The sequence below is a fragment of the Ailuropoda melanoleuca genome, chromosome 4 (genome assembly GCF_002007445.2).
Source record: "Ailuropoda melanoleuca isolate Jingjing chromosome 4, ASM200744v2, whole genome shotgun sequence".
Taxonomy (NCBI): Eukaryota; Metazoa; Chordata; class Mammalia; order Carnivora; family Ursidae; genus Ailuropoda; species Ailuropoda melanoleuca.
The window spans coordinates 106,357,222-106,381,420 of record NC_048221.1 but is presented as its reverse complement, the minus strand read 5'-3'; the positions used below and the strand labels follow the sequence as shown (position 1 = coordinate 106,381,420).

At 39.5% G+C, this 24,199-nt stretch overlaps 1 protein-coding gene across 3 annotated transcripts; it reads left to right on the top strand.

Annotated features, from left to right (window-relative positions):
• The first annotated feature begins 6,497 nt into the window (after positions 1-6,497).
• LOC100483518 (lysine-rich coiled-coil protein 1) lies at positions 6,498-22,986 on the top strand. Of its 3 annotated transcripts, XM_034659488.1 has the most exons (4): positions 6,498-6,710; positions 17,929-18,041; positions 20,898-20,988; positions 21,607-22,986. In XM_034659488.1, exon 4 carries the CDS (start codon positions 21,629-21,631, stop codon positions 22,394-22,396), a length of 768 nt encoding a protein of 255 aa, XP_034515379.1. In that variant the 5' UTR covers positions 6,498-6,710; positions 17,929-18,041; positions 20,898-20,988; positions 21,607-21,628; the 3' UTR covers positions 22,397-22,986. The 3 variants fall into 3 exon arrangements, with proteins under 3 accessions (XP_034515379.1, XP_002922385.2, XP_034515378.1); XM_002922339.4 differs by lacking the exon at positions 20,898-20,988 and having other exon boundaries at positions 6,500-6,710; XM_034659487.1 differs by lacking the exon at positions 20,898-20,988 and having other exon boundaries at positions 6,500-6,710; positions 17,867-18,041.
• The last annotated feature ends 1,213 nt before the right edge of the window (positions 22,987-24,199 follow it).

Here is a 24,199-nt window from a genome sequence, read left to right as displayed (position 1 = left end):
AAATAAAATAAAATAAAATAAAATAAAATAAAATAAAATAAAATAAAATAAAGTTGGGTGCCCCAAAGAATAAACATTGCATGCTCCCAATGGGGGGAAAAAAAGATTAAAAAGGAGCTCTTCAATCCAGGTTAGCTTCAAATGAATACCTGGACCCACAATGCTGGGCAACTCAGGGCTTTGCCGCAACCGATCTTCCCTCGGGAGCCAGTGGCTCAGCCTGGGAGGGATTAGGCTGTTCTCTAGATACTATACCCCTGGAACAGGTTCAGTCCCAGCCAAGGTCAAGAAAGAAATCTAGCTGCCCCAAGTCAGAAAGAGAGAGAGCATCAAGCCTAATGCTTTAGTTATATCTGAGTCTCAACCTTACCAGAACAAGTATTCTATTAAAGTGTGATAGACAGAATAAAGCCCCCCCCCCCCCCCCCGGNACTGCATGTCAATGCTACTTCAATTTAAAAAAATAAAATAGGGGCGCCTGGGTGGCACAGCGGTTAAGCGTCTGCCTTCGGCTCAGGGCGTGATCCCGGCGTTATGGGATNAAGGAACTTTGCAAATGTGATTAAGGATCTTGAAGGAGGAGATTATCCTGGATTATCCAGGTGGGCCCAATGGAATCACAAGAATCCTTACAAGAGGATGGCAGGGGGTCAGAGTCAGAGAAGGAGATGTAACAATGGAAGCAAGAGGGTCAGAGTCAGAGAGGCATTTGAAGATACTATATTGCTGGCTTTGAAGATGGAGGGATGGGCTATGAACCAAGAAACGCAGGTGGTCTTGAGAAACTGGAAAATGCAAGGGAACAGCTTCTCCCCCTAGAACCTCTAGAAGGAGAACAGCCCCGACGATACTTTGATTTAAACCCAGTGAACCCCATTTCTGGCTTTGACCACAACCTGTAAGATAATAAATTTATGTTATTTTAAGCCACTAAGTAATTTGTTATGACAACAATACGAAATAGGGGCGCCTGGGTGGCACAGCGGTTAAGCGTCTGCCTTCGGCTCAGGGCATGATCCCGGCGTTATGGGATCGAGCCCCACATCAAGCTCCTCCGCTGTGAGCCTGCTTCTTCCTCTCCCACTCCCCCTGCTTGTGTTCCCTCTCTCGCTGGCTGTCTCTATCTCTGCCAAATAAATAAATAAAATCTTTTAAAAAAAAATAGGAAATAAACATATAAAATGTTATTTCACATTCTAGTAAATATTATATAACATCCCTTTCGCTACTCTGAAACGGCATAATATAATTTACTAGCTCTTACACCTAAAAAATATAAATTATTAATCCTGTAGTCTGAATGTTTGTGTATCTCATCTCCCTCCACCCCCATCCCAAATTTCAAAATGTTGAAGTTCTCACCCTCTAAGATAAGGGTCTCAGTAGGTGGGGTGTTTAGGAGGTGCTTATATCATGAACATGGAGCCCTGGTGAATAAGAAGCTCCAAAGAGGTCCTTAGGCCCTTCTGTCACATGATGACTACAAATGACCTGGAAGAGTCCTCACCCGACTGTGCTGGTGCCCTAATCTCGGACTTCCAGCTTCCAGAACTGTAAGAAATAAATTTCTGTTGTTTATAAGCTTCCCAGTCTGTGGTATTTTGTTATTGTAGCCCGAATGAACTAAAACATTTACCTAACCTAGTAAGGGAGAAATAAAATGAAAGTTAGCTTATAATAAAATAGCATATATTCACAGTAAACTAAATATGTCAATGAGCTCACTATGTATACGCTCGGGCACAACTGCAGTAGAAAACATGATAAAGTGGTCAGACATTTGCACCTCCACATAGAATCATTGTGATAGTGAGAGCTAAACATGTAGATTGATTTTGGGGACACAAATACCGCACAGGGCACTGTTGTCTGTGACATGAGTTTTCTGAAATGGTGAAAGACTCTTAGTCAAGTTCTGAATGAAAGAAAGCATAATCCTTCAGTTCACAAGAGTCTGCATTCCTGGAAGATTGAGCATATATTAAAAAGACTCTATGATTACATATAAAACACAATCCTAGACTGATAATGATAAAGTTCCACCTACCTAAAATGTACATCTGTATATTTGAGGTTGTGAGGGCCAGGCAAAGAATCTTCAATGCATAAGGCTGTTTCTTGCTTCCGAGGATATCCTGCATCTCCGGCCAGGATCAATGAGCTAGGGGATGTTGGCTCTAGTTACTAGGCTGGCGACACAGAAGGGGGCACGTGGCCCAGCTGCACTGCTCATCAACCTAAATCCTATATAAAAATTTTCACTCACCTGCTCCCCTCCGGTTTTTTTCCCACACTGGGATCCAAACGTTTCTTTGTGACCCCAGTCCTGCGCACAATATGCCAGTAGCGCTGAACAACCCAAAGTGTTCCCCACACATACACATATTTCTAAAATGCCCCTAAGTGGTGGGATTGCCTTCGTGAGAACTGCTGGTCTTCATCATCAGGAAACAGCCATCTAGAGTTTTGGAAGGACTTCTTGCCCTACCGGAGATGTTTAGCAGAAAAGACTCAGGAAGAACATTAAGAGTTTTCTTCAACATCGCATATGGAGGTATGGAAAAAACAGATTTATTCAATGTTTCCTGAGAGATCAAACCCAGGGCCAGAGTAGGCATAACCACATAACAGACTTGAGCTTCACAAACCTTGAAAGTCATGCTCCTTTTGAGCCCTTTTCTGCTCCAAGATGGAAATTTTTTCCATTGTTAACGATTTTCATAGCCATCCAGACTCTTTCTTTTGTGTGTCTGGATAAAGAAGGGTGGTGACAAAGGGACAAAAATGGGACAGCTCAAGCCAGAGGACTCCTAGTCTGGGAAACAGATCTGAGCTGGGAGATTTCAGACAAGAGGATGACAGAAATAACCGCTATGGTTCTATTTACTTCTATTTCAGCTGAACTTCCCCTGCACCTCAGGCCACACATACATGCCAAAAATACCACTGTGGCTACCAAGTACTCCCACACACCCTAAAAATTGTGAGGAAACTTGCAGAAGATGCTGGGCCAGGGTAATGTCGGGTCCTGTCATGCACCTTAAGGGTAGAAGGTGACATGAAGAGGCCAAGAATGGGGGCTGTTTTGGAGTTTTAAGTGTATCAACACTTGGGCTCCAAGTATCCTCTTAATACGAGCTCCACTTATTAATCTGTATCTTGGGTAGCAGCTGTTCACAGATTCCAAGTTACGGCCCCCAAATCTTTAGCCATAGCCTGTATTCACATTATTTTCCTCCTGAGTCTTTGAGCAAATAATCTCAAGAGGCCTTGAGAGTGGTTGCATTCCCTTCAGCTGGATATGCTGCAATAGAGGGAATATATACAAGTAAGTATGAGGTGGAGACATAAATGAGACCCAGAGGAATGATTCTGCAACTGGGACAGTTTGTATGCCTGCATTAACATGGTAGTGGCTCATCTACCATATTCTATGGAAAAACTCCAATCATCCCTTCTATTGGGAAGACTAGCTCACTGAGCCACACGCGTACAAGGGACCACCATCTAGTGGCAAATCCAGAGAACTGCAAGATTTCTTTAGTAAAAGGAAGCCCTTCATCACTGGCTTCCACCTCCTTCGTACCTGGAGCTGAGGTTCATTTCCTCCAGGGATCAACAAGTTTTCTTTGAGAGCTTCAACTAAGAATGGTTTGTACCTTCTTTAATAGTTGGGGGAAAAATTCAAAAGAAGAATATGTTGTGACACATGAAAATTATATGAAAGTTAAATTTCGGTGGCCATAAATAAAATTTTATTAAAAAACAGCCGTACTAAGGGCACCTGCCTGCCTCCATCAGTGGAGCATGGCACTCTTGATCTTGGGGTAGTGAGTTCGAACTCCACATTGAATGTGGAGCCTACTTAAACAAAACAAAACAAACCACCCCAGCTGTACTCATCTGTTTACATATTTTCTATGGCTGCTTTCACACTATAACAGCAGAGTTGAATACTTGCAACAAAGACCATATGGCCCACAAAGCTGAAAATATTTACTATCTGGCCTTTTATAGACAATGTTTACCAATGCCCGCTTTAAACTAATAATAACTTAATGCCTAGCAACCTTAAATAAGCGAGGCTTCTCATTGCTTTCAAGTGAATTCACTGGCTGATTCATTCATTTATTTCGTAATCACTATGAGTGACAGAATCAAAGAAAAAGTTCTTGTGCACACCTAGCACTCACATTCCAGAATGACAGGGGCAGGTTTCCTCCTTAATAGTCCATTATATCCTGTATAACTACATCACTGGCAAAACCTCAAACTCTCTGGGCTCTGTGTTCTTAATAGAACAGCATGTTTGCTTCCATCCCTCCTCCTTTGGCCCCAAGCAATCCTTGGCTGCAAACTACTTTCTTCCCAAGAATTCCTAAATTTGCTCATGCCACATGCATTTATTGGCACATGTATCAAGCACTGTACTCAGTTCCCTGAAATAAGATGAACAAAATGTGGGCCCTGTCTTTAAGACACTGACCATTTAGGGACACTTATGGAAGAGCATGTACAGATGGTGAAAGAGATACAGGAAGCAAAGGGGGAAGGATATCCAGGGCAGCCTGAGGAGTTGGGGAAGGCTTCAGAGAAGCAGCTGACAAAGATAAGAAGGCAGGGAGAGAACCAGAGCTGGAGGTGACCATTTCAGCCCCAAGGACATAGCAGCATGAGCAGAGACATGGAGAGAGAAAGAGCACAACGTGCAGACAACTACAATAGGTTGGGTATTGTAGGAGCTACAGAAGCACACATATTCTGTTTACCATTTGCGCACCACACTATTGCCTTTATGTCCCAGTGTTTCATATACATTTGATAGTTTTCTAACAATGAATGTTTGAATGTCTGAAATTGTGCTTTATTAACATTACCTCATGGTTTTCATAATACCCTTTGAAGTGGGTATTATTGAGGCCTCTAGTTAAAAAAGCACCATCATCTCTTAAGTATAAACCCGAGAACCTCTCACATGTGTGCACAAGAAGACTACATAAGAACATTGCAGCAGTATCTATATTTGCAAAAATGGGAAACAAGTTCAATGTCTATCAATAAGAGAATGGATAGCTCATGGTGTATTCATGCAATGAGATGTTACAGAGCTGTGAAGGTGAATGAATTAGAACCTCACATCTCAGCATACGTTAATATCAAAACATAATAAGTGAAAAAAGTAAGTTGCAGGGGAATAAACAGTATGTGTAATAACATTTATGTTAAGCTTTAAATCACGCAAAGCAATACTTCCTGTTATTTAGCCATACGTACATATGTAACAAGAATATTAAGAAATGAATAGTAATGAGAAATGCTGAGCTCAGGATACAATTTACTTCCGGAGGGAGGAGGAGTTCATTAGAAAGTACGGAGAAGGAATTCCAGAAGAGGGAGCAGCATATATAATAAACTGAGTCATGCAACAGTTTGGTACTTATAGGAATTAGTAAAGGTTTAATGTTGCTAAATCATAAAGTGAAAGCAGGGTGGGGAGGTGACAGCAGTAGGAAGATAATGAGATCAAGGTGCACAGAAGCCCAGGAGTACTCTGGTTTGACTTTCTCCAAAAGACAATGGAGAGCCAGGAATGACTTCTGGATAGAGCGCTTTGGCAGCAGTAGTGAAGAGTAGATTGGACTGGTGCAGTCAGAAGTTAGGCATCTGTTGCCATGATTCTAACGAGATGATAGGCACCTGAAACTAGGCAATAGCAGTGTGACAGGAAAGGAGTGTCTACTCAAGAGAAACTTTTGCACAGCGTACCAGGAGACCTGCCCATCAACAGGAAAATGGGTGGAATATTGTACAGCAGTGAAACAAATAAGTAACACCTATATGCAACAGCCTGAATGATCCTCCAAATGTTGAGTGAAACAAGTTCCACAATACGGCATAGAGGAAGATATAAATCTTAATTCAAAAATAACCTTTTTTTAGCCACACATGTGTGTGATAAAGATATATATATATGAAAGGAAATGAGGACTACAAACCAGGGTAGTGATTTCTTTGGGAGATGGGCATGACATGAGGTGAGGTTGTGTACGTGTGTGTATGTACATACGCATATACTGAAGGAGGGAAGACAAAAAGTCATTTATGGACCAAGGACGACAACATATCACGACCAAGGCTTCTGCTTACTCTAACTCTGTACATTAAAGACACTAACAAAGGAAAGACAAACAGATAAAGGAGATGATGTATTTCTCAGATACTTTGGAGGAAGAATCCAGAGGTTTCCAGACTTTTTCTTTCTCAGTAGTTTTTAGATTCACTCACCCCAGGCGAACGGCCCCACGCGCTCTCCCGTCCCTCGAACGACGAGAGGGAAACCCCCGGGAGAAAAACACCGGCAACGAGGGGAGCAAGCCCGGGAAAAGAGGAGCGAAGGGGGCGGGACACACAGGGGGCGGGGCTAAAGGGCCTCTATGGAATCCGGGCGACCCGCGCAAGCGCAGTACCGCGCCTTGCCGCCATGGCGCCGGCGCCGTCCAGTCAGCCGCGGGTGGTGGCGGAGACTTCCCCTCAGGAGACCGCGTCTCCGCCTCCTCTTCTCACCCCGCCTGCTCGGCGGTGGAGGCAGCGGTGGCGGCAGCGGCTGTCCCTGCCTCTCCGCCACCTCCACCCCGACCTGTTCCCCGGCCGGCGGCGTTGGCGGGGAGGGGGAATAGTAGTTGTAGACGCCCGCCCCTGCCTCAGAGAAGGTGAGTTCCCGCCCCGGCGGCGGGGGCGGCCCCGTCTTCAGCCCCTCAACTCCGCGGCCCAGAGACGGCTGGGCGCTCCCCGAATGTGCGCCATCGCGGACCGGGTCGGGATCGGAGCCCGTTCGCCCCCTCAACCACCCGCCGCCCCTGGAAAGGGGCGCCGCGGCCCCCAGGTGGAGCGTGGAGGGGAGAGGGACGCCTCAGCACGCTCAGGAAGCTGAGGATTGAGGGGGCAGAGAGGTGGTAGGGAGAAACCGAACTGGGACCGTCAGGGAAAGGGGAGCGGGATTGATGAGGGAGCTCCGAGGTCAGGAGAGAGAGAGCCCGAGACGTGCGAGCGAGGAAACTTCTACTGGGTGCAAGTCAACATCCGGGAAAGTAGGTACTTAGGCAGAAGTGGAGTTAGGACTTTGCCGAGGGTAGGAAGTAGCCCGGGAGCTGAAAACTGCGGGGGCCCTGAGGGAGGAGAAGAGGGGCAAGGGTTTTGAGAAGCCCCTTTGGCGAGCTTTTCTACGCTTTTTGAGGGTAACACCCTGTAAAACAGCTTCTAAGATTTATAGGCCTCTCTTGTTAGTGGTCCGAGTTCAGTCCGGATCTACCAGTGTCCAAGATCGCAAAGCGGACATTAGTGAGAGCAGTGAAAAATAAACTTTATTCAGAAACTACCGACAGTAGGGGAAAGAGCTGAGCTCCATTCGGATTTGCTCAGAGCTGACTGGGAGTTTAAAGGGAAAATGAGGGGCTGGAGAAGAGGTGGGGTTCAAGAGGAGTCAGGGAAGTGAGAAATTACAAAGGGTTTTCCTTGTGGATGCTGTTAGGCCAGCTGTGTCTGTTCGCTGGCAAGTAAGGAAGTTAGGATTCTGTCCTCCCACGGCCACGGAGACCTAGTAGGCCTATCCTTTCTGATGATTACACTCGAAAGGAATGGCTTCCAGATCTTTGAGAAGGACACTCCTGAGTTGTAGGATACCGGTACACATCCGTCTCAGAGACAAGAAGGATTCACAATCCAAAGCTCTTTTTAGTAAAGCACTCTCAAAAAGAGAGGTGGGGGCCTGTCATCAGGTGTTGACTCTAAAAACAGTACATATATTTTGACAGCCCTGCGCTTTTTCTAGCAGGAGCTCCCGAGGGGACTGAGTCATCTCAGGGATTCAGCCTTAAGCTGCTGGAGGCCATGTTAAAATTGGGGCAAGTCTTCGTGCAGGAGTTTGGAAGGAGTGTTTCTGCCCAAAGTTTTGACAGTTCTCACCAACACGTTTCCCCTAACACAAAAAGCTATTTCTTGATCATCTCAGTCTAACAGATGTTTGAGTTTTTACAAGTACTATATGCCTGTGAACAGCCTGCTTGTTCCAAACTAGGAGGTAAGGCTGTAAGGCAGTGTTGGAAATGATTTTTAGATGGTGGAGCTTGATCACATTGCAGATCTCAGTAAAACATTTGACCATCTTCAGTTTCATAATTTTTAGTATTTGCTGTGTTGCCTTATATTGCTTTTTGTCTCCAGAGTGAAAGATGGTGAAAGCCAAGATACTGTAGAATAATTTAGGCTCCTTTTTCTGGGAGAGACATCAATAAATATAATAACCTCATGAAAATAATTTCGTTTTCACCCTCTTTCATGATATAGTCTATTTTTCTGTGCTATTCCATAATCTTTTACATATTTCACTTTGGAGGAATGGCAAAGTAGTAAAAAAAAAAAGATACACATTTCTTAAAACATTATTGTAAGCACCTTACATAAATTCCATACACTAAAAATGGAAATAGTCGTTGCAACCAAATGATGTTCTATTAAAGGTCTCTTAGTGAAAGCAACCTTTGGAAGAGTAGATTTAGTGTCTTCAGTCAGCCTAAGGTTATCATTGTTACGAGATAAAAAATAAAATCTGGATTTATTTGTTTTCATACCAGACTTAACTGCCTCTCACCAACAAGTAAGCCTGAGCAGTTTATAGGTGTCGAGACTACAATTCAATTTGGCTCTCATAGCCAGATCACAGGAAGATTTGGAAACAGTTTCTCATGGAAAAACAGTTTTTTGCCAGATGACATTTTTTGTTTGTGTGTGTGTGATGACTTTGAATGTGTGCAGTTACTTAAGACTTTATCCAGTATCAGTTCACACAATGCTAGCAGTAACCTTTCTATGCAACTTCAAGGTCGTATAATGAGAATACTGGAATAGGACTTTTAACAGGTAATAGTTTGCAGTGTTAATTTGTCCACTAGCTGTATGACCTGAATAAGTTCCAAACTTTTCTTTCAAACTCAAAGTCCCAAATTTCTTTTTTGAGTTTTGTCATCTCTGGGGAGGGAGAATTGGATTAGCCCAATAGAGTGGTTCTCAACCAGGGGTTATTTTGTACACCCACCCCAGAGGACATTTGGCAATTTCTGGAGACATTTTTGGTTTCCACCACTGGGCAAGAAAGGGCAGGATGAGCACGGGTGCTTCTTGGCATCTATTTGATATAGGGCAGAGATGCTGGCAAACATCTGAAAAATGGACAAGGCTACCCCACCTCACCCAACAAAGGATTTTCCTACCCAAGATGTCAGTAGCATCAAGGTTGAGGACCTCTGCAGCAACTAAACTGAGGCCCTTGACAGCATTAAAATTGTGAACTGATTTTACAGTTCTATATTGATCTTCTTTCCATGGGTTGGCTGTGTAGGAGAACAGCAGTTACTAAAACAGGGAACTTCGACCTATAATGGCTATCAGGTGACATTCAAGAGAGTGATGAAATCTCTGAGTTAAGAAAGAGCATTCACTAGGACTTGAAAAGATACAATTCGTTACCTAAAAAATTACCTCTCGTCCCATTATTTTGGGTAAATATCCTTCATTAACTGTTCGGTTAACTGCTACCTAACAAATGGCCAGTATTTGGTATATTATACTATTTAAAACGATAGGAGTCTATATATTTTTACTTGAGATATTTGTAAAAGCCTTAAATAATTGCTGGTCAAGATAGTACATAAACAAGAAGGGGGGGGAATGTTGCTTGTTACTTATCCAGTATTTTTTTTTCCTTAAAAGATTTTTGTTATCATGCATCCAGTTACTAAAATTCTAGTCACTTTCAAGATCCTGATAGGACCATTAAAACGGATTTGAAGAACATCTTCTAATCCATCGCCAGCTATAGCTGTAACACTCCTAAGAGGAGCTGTTCTGTATTGGACTTGATAATGAACAGATGTGAGTAAGGATTAAATATTGGCAAGCAGGGAATATATACAAGGTGTAAGATTACAAATAGGAAATTGAGAAACTCAATCACAAAAAAAACAAAGAAATACCATGTGACCAGACTTATATGAAAAGAAATATACACAGAATTTATGATGAAGGTGTCATAAGATTTTCCAGGACACTGTTAATTCAGTGAGGTTTCTCAGATATTTTTCACAGTTAAAAAATTTTTCACCCAGTAATGATATTCCTGAGGGATTAGTAAAAACAAAGCCACAACAAACAATTCTTGCTTATTTGCTTCTCTAAGAAAAAAAATTAAATGGACCTAGTTTTAGAATAAAGGATTTTTTTGACTCCTTGAGTCATTAACCCATTTACATAGCAATTGCCTAAAAATGTTTTCCTTTGTTTTCTTGATATTAAGCAGGGATTTGGATCAAATGACAAAAAATCTAGCTAATAGCTAACATGTTAACATTTATTCAGAAAACGTTGAGCTCCTGCTATGTACCAGTTACTTTGCTCAGTATCAAGGTTGTACAAATGAATTAGGCACAGCCCTTTTAAAGAGCTTAGTATTAATGTTTGTTAGTGAAATTAGGGGGGAAAAAAGTGGAGAAAATGCAGGGTTTTTAAAAACATAAAGTTTATTTCTCTCTCAAATTACAGTAAAGGTGAGTGCTCCAGAGCTGGCATGGCTGCTTTGCCATTCCTGACACACAGCTTCCATTTCTGAGTCTGAAATGGCTGCAGAAGAAATGTGGGATAGTAGTGTAAGGCAGTCAAATTCTCCATGGGGAGTGGGAAGGAGACAGGTTAATTGACAACGTCTAAAATTGGTAAGAAATAGCAGGATGAGCACATTAGAGAAAATGCAGTTGTAAATGTGGATTAGCTAGGACTCCTGGAATGATCAGGAGTAGTTCATTGTTTTGTGTGAATCTGTGCTCTGCTTGAGACATATTGCTACACGCACACCAGAACACATTATGTTGTAAATCTAATTGACAGCTGGATAGAATGGTTGGGGAGGAGGATGTCTGGAGAGGTATTAATGATTATTTGTGAGTTTCAGATTTGTTGCCTTTATTAGGTGTCAATATGTGAAAATATTGACTAAGCATATTAAAACAACAAGATTTCCCCTGCTATATTCATCAGATATATGTTAGGACATGAGCATTGGGGTTTTTTCCCCTTCTTACAGACCCATTCACATTTACTAACCCTTCGGAAGGAATGGAGTACTTTTGGTGGCATTCTGATGTAGGAATGTTTGGCCTTGGGTCCAAATAAAATTAACTTCACCAGCATGATCCTCGAGCTAGCTTACTGATGTTCAAAGGCTTAGTTTAGATAAAGGCATAAATGTTATATTAAATGTGTAACTATTAAATGTGAAGTACTCCCAATTAATGATTTTGTTAATTGTTTTGTATTTCATCATTGGAAATAGGCCATAGTAGTAAACCCTTAGTTATTTTTGTGATTGTTGTATTAGTGTAAAATAGCTAGAGCTTAGCAAACTCCTAGATCAGATACTAATCTCATTTCCTGAAAAGGCAAGGTTAATAACCAACATAGCTAAGAGTATGATGCTAACAGCTAGAGGGCTGCATTTCTTTTTTCTTTTTTTTAAAGATTTTATTTATTTATTTGAGAGGGAGAGAGAGAGAGAGAATGAGCAGGGGGGAAGGGGCAGAGGGAGAGGGAGAAGCAGACTCCAGGGAGCCCAACGATGACTAGGCGCTCCGTCCCTGGGCTCTATCCCAGGATCCCGGTGTCATGACCTGAGCCAAAGGCAGACGCTTAACCAACTGAGCCACCCAGGCGCCCCGTAGGGCTGCATTTCTATTTCAGTTAAGATCTCTAAAAAGCACTTAAATAGGTAAATAATAAATAAATAAAAACATGCAAAGATAACAAATAGTTACAAAAGATAGCACAGATAACAGAATCAGTTACCTAGTCTAAAACTTAATGCGATGCTCTGCTTAGTCTTTCCTGAGATTATAGTAATGTTAAAAGAGTGCAGAACTCAAAGAGTAGGAACAATGGAAGGATATCCATTCTCACCACTTCTATTTAGTATTGTACTGGAGGTCCTAGCCAGTACAGTCAGACAAGAAAAACAAAAGGTGTTCAGATTGGAGAAAAAGAAGTAACACTGTTTCTATTTGCAGATGATATGATCCTATATGTAGGAAAGAGCAAGGAATCTAGGAAAAGGCTACTAGAATAAGTTTAGCAAGGGGTAAAATATAAGGCCCATATACAAAATCCGTATTTCTAAATGTTAGCAACAAGCATTTAGTAAGTGTGGATTTTAAAAAATACTATTTACTACTGCATCAAAAAAAAAAAAAAACCCAGGGCACCTGGGTAGCGCAGTCGTTAAGCATCTGCCTTCGGCTCAGGGCGTGATCCCGGCATTGCAGGATCTAGTCCCACATTGGGCTCCTCCGCTGGGAGCCTGCTTCTTCCTCTCCCAACTCCCCCTGCTGTGTTCCCTCTCTCGCTGGCTGTCTCTCTGTCACATAAATAAATAAAATCTTTTAAAAAAAAAAAAAACCAAAATACTTTTAGATAGCTTTAATGAAATACAGAGAATGCTACATCTCTGAGAGAAAGGTGCAAATAATGGAAGAATATAAAGCATCTCCTAATACTTCTCAGTGAATCAGATTTAAAAGTATAAGACCATGCCATTTATTTGGTGTATTTTTTAAAGGAGAAGAATTGAGCTAAAACTGATCAGATTAACATCCTAATTTTGCCCATTTTTTTCTTCAGAGATATTTAATAAACATTTTTTTAAGACCTTCATGTATGATGTTTAAATGCCATTCCACAACACAAATGATGTGCTGTGAGGCCTAAAATATCTTATTAGCTTTTTCACTTAAATTCAGTTGATTTATTCACCAAATCTGAGACTTATTGAAAACATTTTATACAACACGAAAGTTCAAGTTTTGCATTTTCTAAATGGGTGGTTGGAATGTAAGAAATTCTCTGACAGTTCGAGTGGTTCTTAGTTTTTTATTAAGCTATGAAGCTCTTTTAGGTAGTTTTTAATTACGAGTAACATATTACTCATGTGTTTCATATTTAACACAATAGTTGATATATAATGTTTTTAACTTTTACTGAAGTAATAAAGACCAGGCCTTCTCCAGCTATTGAATACCTATATAGTTTCATTTCTCCAAAATAAAAGATTCCATATTCTTCCTCTTTTCACTATGATGTCTTTCCTAGAAGTAAATGAACAAGTAAATAACACTGTGAGTGTTCATCTATAACTAGGCTTGTGGTATATGTGTGGTATAAATAGAAACTCAAGTTTTCAGAATTTTGCTAGATTTGGTCCGAAAACATTAGAAGGTACATCTTTAAAAAATACTCCAGATGAGTTTCAGTGAAGAGAAACTATTTCTTGTTTGGTACCTAATAGAGCCTATAAATAGTAAAATTAGCTAGTATCCTAGGTGTTTCTGCATACTACATACTCTTTTGGATATTATACATGGCACACATTAACACGATATAAACTGATATCTTCAAAGAATTGGTTCAAAATCAGAGCAATCACAGAAGACAATGATCAAGTCTAACCTTCAGCTTTCATTTTATTATTTTTAAAGATTGACTTATTTTAGGGATGCCTGGGTGACATAGTCCGTGAAGCATCTGCCTTTGGCTCAGGTCATGATCCCAGAGTCCTGGGATCAAGCCCCGGGACAGCCTCCGTGCTCAGCAGGGTGTCTGTTTCCCTCTCGCTGTGCCCCTGCCCCTGCTTGTGCTCTCTCTCGCATGCTCTCTCTTTCTCTCTCTCTGTCTCTCTCTCTTTCTCAAATAAAGATTTATTTATTAGAGAGAGAGAGGATCCCAAGCAGCTGGGAGGCTGACTTAGAGCTCGATCTCATGACCCCAAGATCATGACCTGAGCTGAAATCAAGAGAAGTCCCTCTGAAACATGAGTTGGCTTGAAATAAAAAGAATTAGGTACTCCTGACAGGCACTCTTGTTCTGTTTACACATAATCTTTCCTTTATTTGGCTTTCTGTAGTTACTAGAATAATTGGTTGGGAGAACATTTCACTACATCAATTAAATAGATGAAATCCTGAATAACAATACAAGTCACACATTCATTCAGCACTTACCATGTGCCATATACTCTTCTAAGCATTTTACATGTATTCATTTCCTTAAGGCTCACAACAACTCGTTGAGGTGTATATTATATCCCTATTTTAGAGATGAGGAACTTAAGACACACAGAGGTTGAGAATTTAGCCAAGCTTACACAGCTATTAAGTGCCAGAACTGTCTCCAGAGTCCCTGTGTCTGGCCCCTAGGAGCAATGATATAAGTGACATAATATGACTGACAATAGTTTTGCATAGGCGAATTGGTCTTTGTTAGGTGAATAATTTTTCTGGAAACAAAGCCAACATTTAAAAATCCAGTTTAGCAAGTTAAGGCGAAATTATACCTTTTTCCAAAACAACACATCTGTTATAGAACTTTAAACTCCTCTGGTACACTTTATTGAGATAAACTTTACTTGAAATATACATGTATTTGAAGTATACAAGGCAATGAGTTTTTGACAGTATATACTCCCATGCAACCATTGTAAACAAAATGCCAAATATTTCTGTCAACACCAAAAGTTTTCTCAGGCCTCTTTACAATCCATTCCTCCCTCTACCCCTGTCCCTAATAACCACTAATCTTTCTATCACTATAGATGAGTTTATATGTCTAGAACTTTTTACAAATATAGAATCATACAGTAGGTAGTCTTGTGTCTTGCACTAAGCATGATTTTGAGATTCATCCCTGTTATATGTATATTGCTGTTTTGTTTCTTTTTGTTGCCGAATAATTGTATAGATACCATGTTTTGTTTATCCATTAGCCTATTGGGAGACATTAGGGTTTTAGTTTTGGGCTATTACAAATAAATCTGCTATGAACATTCGTGTACAGGTCTTTGCGTGGATGTATGTTTTCATTTCTTTTAGACTAATACATGCAAGTGAAATGGCTGGGTCACATGGTAGATGTTTAATGTTTAAAGAACTTATCAAACTGTTATGCAAAGTTGTACCATTTTAAATTCTAACTAGTAATGTATGAGAATTCCAGTTGTTCAACACCCTTACCAAATTTTGGTATTTTCAGTCCTATTAATTTCAATGATTTCCAATGATGGTGTAGGGTTTTAAGTTGTATTTATATATATAAATTATTTTTTGAGGTGTCTGTTCAGATCTTTTGCCCATTTTAATTTGAATTTGTCTTATTGAGTCATAAGACTCAATATATTCTAGATAAAAGTCCTTTGTCTGATATGTGAGATGGGAATATTTTCTCCTATTTTATGGCTTGCTTTTCATTTTAACTTTAAAGTCATATGTAATTAAGTTGTATACCTTAAAACAACTCAAATAATTTAGAGAGATTATATAATAAACATTTTTAAATATTCATCATCCTTTCTAAAATGTTTCTGATTTATAGTTCTTAAACTCATAATGTTTTGTTTTGTTTTTTAGATTTTATTTATTTATTTGAGAGGGAGCACATGAGGAGTGGGGAGGGGCAGAGGGAGAGGGAGAAGCAGGCTCCCTGCTGATCAGGGAGCCTGACACAGGGCTCCATCCCAGGACCCTGGGATCATGACCTGAGCCAAACGCAGATGCTCAACCGACTAAGTCACCCAGGCATCCCAAACTCATAATATTTTTAAGCAAACCTTTTTAATCTATATACTGGTTCTGAAAGTTAAGCTTAATTTGAAGATACCCTGTAGAACCTTTAAATCAAATTTTTAAGGAGTTTTTAATTACAAAGAATACTTTTTGCAGAAATTAAAACAATATAGACATATGCAGAGAGCAAAATTTTAAATGTTGTCTATTACTCCTTTCCAAACCTATTTCCCAAGCCCCATTAAGTTTATATCTTTTCTGATTTTTTCTATGGATATTGCAATATACAAGATCAGACTGTCAAATCAGACTAACACAAATCAGTAATATTACCTAGTATCTCAAGGTTTATTAAGTATTTCAAGGATACAAGCAATCAGGCAACTCTAAAGAAGCAGAGATATCTAGGACATGAAAGATGTCTCCTCAAACCATGTTTTCCTGCATTGGTCATGCATCTCTGATCCAAAATAATAGATGAGGTTTCTAAGTGAGGGTCACCTCACACAGTGGAAGTATTAAAATTATGAATCATCTCCATTTTATACCTCCTAGCTTATGAGACATTCTTCAGAGAGCTATGCCTCATAGATCTGAGTTTATTTACTATAGATAATCCTTAGCCAGGGACATCTCGCTAAGGGCATGTCAAAGATAAGTTCCCTTTCTCCTAGCCAATATCATTGGTCCCTTTAGTCAGAGGTCCAGAAGTCACCTCCTACGTTCTCTTCCCCCCCCCCGCCCCCGCCACCCAGGAGACAAAGTAATTTGTCTGAATTTCAGGCCAGCTCCTTTAACTCCTCACAATAAAACATACGTGACTATATTTAGTTTTTTTGTTCTGTATGTTGAGTGTTTTTACACTAAAATTGGATTTTAGATTGATCAATAGGTAGGTAAATAGGTAGATAATAGATTTTTACATCACTTTTCCCCCTTAAGATACCATGGACATTTCTCCACGACAGTACATGTAGTTCCAACTCATTCATTTAAATGGCTGCGTAGGAAGTACAATTTTGATGCTCCATGATTGGTATCATATTTATAAACTGGTAAATTTCTATAAAATAAATTTCAACTGTTAGGAACTTTTAGGCAGTAGTATAGACCTCAAGCGTAAATGTGGTCATTTTGGTGTAGATTGTTTATTCTGGTGAGAAATACTTTGAACAAAAGTTCTGGAAATTAATATGTGAATATGACTATAGTTTTGAGTGGCTTACATGAGCCTTGTTTAGTGAGCCTTGCTTATGATGATGTTTGCGCCAACTGTGGAGGACTGTTGCCCATTATAGGTAAAGATGGTTTGTGGTTCTTCTGTGTGATTCCCAGATGACATCAGGGAGTATAGCTAGACTCAGAGGCTATCTTAAACTGCATGTCTTGAAATTGTTTGCTGTAAAACATAAAAATGCCAAGGCCAGATTTCTTAGTCCAACCTTTCAATACAGATTATTTTCCATAAAGTCCAGACTCCTACTGGTCACCCAGTAACTTCTCTTTCTGAATAGTATTTTCTGGACTAAATAAAAATATATTACCATATTAAAGGCTAGAGGCTTACTAAATGTTTTCATACTGAAATTTCATTCTAATTAGCAAAAAGCTAGTATATAGCCTTGCAAGCACTCAAGAAATTAAAATTTGAGATGGTATATGAAATGATATCTATTTAAAGATTGAAAATATTACCTTAAATGTTTAATATGATCTTCTGTCTTACCTCCCTTTATTTTATTCATAGATACCAGGTTGAACAAACAAATATAGAACTTTTACAGATGCCCTTTGTAAAAGGAGTATGGGGAGGAGGGATATAGTTTGAATTGCAAAGTATTTCCTTTATGAAGTAGGTTGAAAATAGAGATCTTCTAGATCATAGGATTATTTCTACAAAGCTGATACTTTTATTTGAAAGCTAACAAAACTCTAAAACTCTTAGTTCAGACTAAATATATTAAAAATCATGAATGCTATCTGCAAATTTAGAGGTGGAAATTTAGGGTCACTTTGTTCTAAAACAAAATATTATTTATTTTTCTGGGGTAAAATACACACTCATAGAGTTAGCCTAAACTTCAGACTTACAGGAAGTAAAATGATAAGAAATTAGAGATAGATTTGTGAATTTTCAGGTGATGGATCTATGTTGATGGTATAGTTCTAAATGTTGAACTGTTTCATCTTTATAACCAGATTGCACTTGATTTCAGGTGACTGGGAGTAGCGTATTAGACAAAAATCGATTTGGGGATCTCTGCATCATGTTTTTTAGCTTGCTGGTTGTTACACAGTCTCACCATGTGGGGAAAGTTCATGCTACAAAACTGAAGCAATTATCGGATGACTATGATCAGATTTCTTCACCAAGTTCCCAGCCTGAGAAGGGTAAGTTTCCATTCACCTCTTTACTGAGCTCTGCATGATCTGTGGACTGTGGGGACTGGCTTTTTTCATTTAGCGCGCCTTCAGGGTTTATCCATGTTGTACCATGTATCAGCACTTCATTCCTTTTTATAGCTGAATACTAGTCCATTGTATGAATACACTGCACCTCATTTATCCATTCAGCAGTTAATGGACATTGAGTTATTTCTACTTTTTAGCTGTTATGAATATTGTTGCTGTGAACATTGGTGTACAAGTTTTTGTGTGAACATAGGTTTTCAGTTCTCTTGGGTGTGTACCTAGGAGTGAAATTGCTGGGTCATACAGCAACACTGTGTTCAACATTTTGAGGAATTGCCATTCTTTTTCTTTTTTTTTTCTTTTAAATTAGGAAATATTTCCAGTGGTTATTCACAAAATTATTAATCAAAACAGCAAAAGTAGGTTTGCAGAGCCACATATCAATAACAAAACAGGAAGGAAATGAAATATTCAAGAGATATCTAGAGAAGTTTCAAAGAATTACATACCAGGCTAAAAATCTAGTTACACTATGGCTGCACAACAGGTTATATTCATTCTGGCATTTTTCTCAGTAAGTTCTTCCTTATATTTGCCTTTCTTTTTTCCAACTTGTCAAGATTTGGCTTTTCATTCAAGATTTTTTTTCTGATCTTGGTCTAGTTTTAGCCTGGTGATAACCACCTTGCTTGGGTGAATGTCCACATGGACAGTTGTGCCATTAGCCTTCTCACATTGTACCCGCTGATGTAGATGACCCATTTCTTTCTGTACACCTGGACTACCTTGCTGATTTGTTGACCTTTTTAGTGTCCTCAGACCACCTGGACCTCATCATCCCTGCAGATGGGCATGGAGCAGATGTTGTACTTTTCCCAAAGCTCCTTGGAGGGTGGGGAAGATACAACCTTCCTCTGCACGAGCACAGGGGCACTGAAGTGGCATTTGGGGATTTTGCTGCCATCTGAGGTCACGAAGGGGTTGAACTTCATGGTGACCATCTACCTGGCTCCGGGTAGGCTCAGACCTGTGTGCACTGGGCTGGAAGTCCAGACTGTTTTTCAAAATAGCTGCACATTTTACATCCCCACAAACAATGAATGAAGTTACCAATTTTTCCACATCCTCGTCAGCACTTAATATCATCTGCCTTTTTTTTATTAGAGCCATCTTTGTGGATATGAAGTATCAAACATTTTTAAACATGAAAGTGGAGAAAAGAGTATAGTGAACCTTCTGTGCTCATCATTCAGTTTCAACAATGTTGACTGTTTTAATCTTGTTAGTGACTGTAAAAACGGCTTTACAGAAGTATAGTTAACATAGAGTAAACTGTACATATTTAAAATACACAATTTGATGGGTTTTGACGATGTGTATACCATCAAATTATCAGTATAGTAAACATATATCCAGAGCCCAAAAAGTACCTTTTATAGTCATCCCACCCACCCTTCCTGCCTCATCCCCAAGCAAACACTGTTACTGTAGATTAGTTTGCATTTTCTAGAGTTTTATTTAATGGAATCATATATTATGTACTCTTTTGTCAGGTTTCTTTCACTCAGCATAATTATTTTGAGATTCATCCATATTGTTGACTGTATCAATGGTTCATTCCTTTTTATCACTGATAGTATTTCAATGTATGGACAGACCACTATTTGATTGTTCCATTTACCTGTTGATCATCATTTTGGTCTTTTCCTTTCTGGGGCTATTACAGATAAAATTGCCATGAGCATTCATATATCGGTCTTTGTATGGACATACATTTCCTTTTCTTTTGGGAGAAATATCTGGGAATGGAATAACTAGATCATACGGTAGGCATAGGTTTAACTTCCTCAGAAACTACCAAACTGTGTGCTAGTGGTTGTACCATTTTACATCGCTAACCAGCAGTGTATGAGAATTCTAGTTGTTCTGTATCCTCACCAACAACACTGACACTGTCGTTCTTTTGATCTCAGTCGTTCTAGTGAGTGCTCTTACTGGTGTCTCGTGGTTTTAATGGACATTGACTTGATGACTAATGGTATCTTTTCATGTGTTCATTGGCCATTGTGTATATTCTTTTCTGAAGTGTCTGTTCAAATCTTTTGCCTATATTTAATCAAATATTTGTTACGTTATTTGATTCTCGTTAGAATTTTTATACTATTTAAGTTGACTAGGAGCTAAATTTTCTGACTCGCCAAATGAGGCTTCATTTAGACATTATTTTTAATCGCAAATTTCCAGAAACGATAGCTGATCATTAGTGACTCTAGAGTGCTATGGTCAGGCTTATTTCTTTTTGTTAAAGGGAAGAAATGTTCTGTTCTACGTGGGTTATGCAGCCTCCTAATTTTTGGAGACAGAGTATGTCACCAGAAATATCTAGGGCATTATCATCTTGTAGTAAGTGTGTTTTCTGCTATATTTGCACTTATGCAGGATTTGAGGGAGGAGTAAGAAATAAATCAGGAATAGGGGCGCCTGGGTGGCACAGCGGTTAAGCGTCTGCCTTCGGCTCAGGGCGTGATCCCGGCGTTATGAGATCGAGCCCCACATCAGGCTCTTCTGCTATGAACCTGCTTCTTCCTCTCCCACTCCCCCTGCTTGTGTTCCCTCTCTCGCTGGCTGTCTCTATCTCTGTCGAATAAATAAATAAAATCTTTAAAAAAAAAAAAAAGAAAGAAATCAGGAATAGTTCTGCCCCCACCAAAAGAATCAAACAAGCCAACAAAAAACTAGTACATCTAGTTTATATTTCTTCTGAAACTTTTCTCTGCATCAGTCTGACCCCCTCTCAGCTTTCACCTCCATTTCCTCCCTTAACCCTCCCAACAGTACTTTAACAGAGCACAAACAAGAAGACATTCTAGAATGCTTTTTTCACCAATCAGAAGTAACAGAATGAAATCCAAGCCCTATGCAGAAGGTATGGAATTCTGTTCCCTCATCTTCTCTCATGCCCTATACTAAAGAGTAGTTTCATCTCATAGGTGAATTTTTAATTTCCAGCATTCCCAAACCATTTTGTAAATATCCTTTTATTAAGTCTTACAGTACTCTAGTCAGGTAAGTATATATGTTTATTTTATTTTGTTTGAGTAAACTGAAGGGTGTAAAGATTAAATTAATTCTCTATGGTTCTGTTACTTCTCTTAGAAAACAATATACAAGAAACCGATTAAATCAGAACTTTAGAAACTATATGAGCATTTGATCAGGCCACTTCTCAGGGATGTGAGTCCTTATCCACACATCCCTGTATGTCTTACATTTTTAGTCGTACAACAGAACCCTATATTCCATCTCCTTTCTGCCCTCTTCATCCCACTTCTGAGAAAGATAAAGCTGCTTGTGAGTAGGCCTGGGAGATACTTGGCTATACTAATGTACCTTTTTGACATATAATGTCATGGTATTTAACTTTTATGCTGAATTAGGTTTTAATTTGTTTGGACTTTGTTTTTTGAAGCTCTCTTCAAGAGCAGAGGAAATATTCAGAATAAAATAATCTAGTAAGAAGGATTTTCTCCCATCTTCTCTATAGAGAATCCCTTGTTGTCAACCTAATGAAGCATTCAAAGAAGACATATGACTCTTTTCAAGATGAACTTGAAGATTATATCAAAGTGCAGAAAGCCAGAGGCTTAGAGCCAAAGACTTGTTTCAGAAAGATGAGAGACAACTGTTTGGAAACCTGTGGATACAGAGAAGAGGTTGATTACCAATCAAGGTATAGAATGTTTGATCAAAGACTCTCATTTGAAACCAGGCAGACCTACCCAAGATCATGCCCTAGTTCACAAAAAGTGGAAAACCAGTTACCTCAGTGGCTACCAGCTCGTGACAGCAGGCTAAGACTAGACTCCCTGAGCTACTGTCAGTTCACCAGGGACTGTTTCTCAGAAAAACCAAGACCCCTGAACCTTAGTCAGCAAGAGTATAACTGTGGCTCATACAGTCTAGAAGCTGGAGTTCACAAGCGCCTCTCCTCAGAAAACAGTGCCAGTGGCCATCCAGCCAGTCATCAACAGCTACATCAGAAGGGGAAGAGACACCTGGAAGGCAGAGAAGAACCGGAGGAGGAACAGCCCAAGCATAAGAGAAAAAAAAGTTGTGAAGAAACAGATTTAGGTAAACACAGCTTCCAACGAAATAAAACACAGATGGAAACGGTCAGGGTCAGTACAGAAAAGCTTAAGAATCGAAAGGAAAAGAAAAGCCGAGATGGAGCCTCCAAAAAAGAGGAGCGTAAGCGTAGAAAAGAGAAAAAGGAACAAGGTAAAGAGAGGACAGAGGAGGAAATGCTTTGGGACCAATCTATCCTTGGATTTTGAAGCTCGTGAGTTGGTTCTCCCGAGGTTAAATTGAAAAAATAGTTGAGGGGCTTGGTTTTCTGAGGTTCATGTTCAGATCGGTTTTTTGGATGAAAACAGGTACTTTAACTTCTAACAACAGGCCAAGTGAACAGAAAGTATTTAATATGCTTGCTCTCCAACATGGAAATTGCTTTTTCTCGTTTTCTAAAAGCATCCTTAACATTTTTCTTATATAATGTAATTTCCCTTAATGAGAGTGGCTCTGCTTTTACTCATCAAATTGCTATGATAGAAGTATTTTTCCCTTGGGGGGGTCATTTGTTTTAAATTGGAGTATTAATAGGCTTTGCAGAATCTATTTCTTGATTGGGTTTGTTTTAGTGTTGGGTAGGGTATTTTTATATTCATTAGTTTATGACACAGTTTAGACTAATTTTTTTCCTTTTTAGATTTAACTTGCAGCGTATTTTCTATATTGGAAAGTGGGAAATGAAATACATTATAATAATAATGAGCTAAGGTTACATAAAGTTTTAAAAGTTTCAAAGAGTCTTGATACAAAATCAGTTTATATTCTGGAAATATAATAAAGTGTTCTAATTTCTGCATTTTGTTGTTCTGTGTCAATGATCTGTTCCCATTCAGCAATGATTTTGTTTTGGAAGAGAAATAACTGAGCAGTTTGTACTTAAGAGGCAAGATCTTTTGGGGAGGTCACACTTTACAGTTGTAAAAATGCTTTATTATACCTTGCTTTTCATTTTTAAACCCACTTTTGAGGATAGAAATCTATTAATGACCACAATTTTTCCAAATAGCTGAAATTGAAGAGAGAGGAATTTATAAGAAATAAAACGCTAGTAGATTATTCTTTCCTAACCAATGTTTTCATTCTGATAATCCCCCTTTTTTATGATAAGCATATGAAGTATTTGAGCATCCATATCTTGTAGAAAGAACTATGGCCTGGGAATCTGAATCCCAGAATTCTAGTCTAAGCTATGCCATCAAGTTGTTACGTGACTTGGGGGAAGTCACTTAACTTCGTTTTCCTCATTATCAAATATGGCCAGAATCGGCCTCTAAAATGCCTTGGATAACAAGATTCTGTGATATGAAAATTCTCTGCATCCACAATGCTGTATTTACATATCTATTTTAATATAAATGTTAGAATTATTTTGCTAAAAGTGTTTTTAGCTTATACACTAAAAGATAATATAAATATAATAAAATATATAAATATGTCTGTCCCCCACCCCCTACCCACCCATCTCTTGCATGTAACCAGTCTCCCTACCCTTGCTGAGCAGCTGCCTTACTCAGCCCTGACCCTTCCCTGGGTCACATCACCTTGCCTAGCCTCCTACCACCCTGGGCCCCAAATAGCAAAGAAGGAAAGATGGGGAGGAGGGAGGGAGAGAGGGTAGATGACCCATTTTATTTTATTTTAAATGAATGACCACAAAACTCCAATCCATTGAATTTCCATAGTAAGTTTCCCACTCAGATACCACTTTTATATTCTCTCTCCTCAAACCTTTCCCTTCCTCGCGCCTCCCATATAGGCCTCTTTTCTCAGCTCGTGACTTCACCTCACACTCCAGTGAGGAAATAGAAGCCTTCAGAAGGGGCCTTAATTCATTGCCATACCACCAGATTCATAAATTTCCCTCAACTCTGTTCTCTGTCTTCCCTCCTGTCACAATGAAGGTGAAGACGAGTGTCCCCTCATGCACTGTATCCTACCCTTTAACCTTCTCAAGGTCTTCATCTTTCCTGCACCACGAATCTCTCCTCCTCTACTGGATTATTCCAGTA

Coding starts and splice junctions, on each gene's coding strand:
- LOC100483518 (XM_034659488.1), top strand. CDS start 21,629: ATGAAGCATTCAAAGAAGACATATGACTCTTTTCAAGATGAACTTGAA.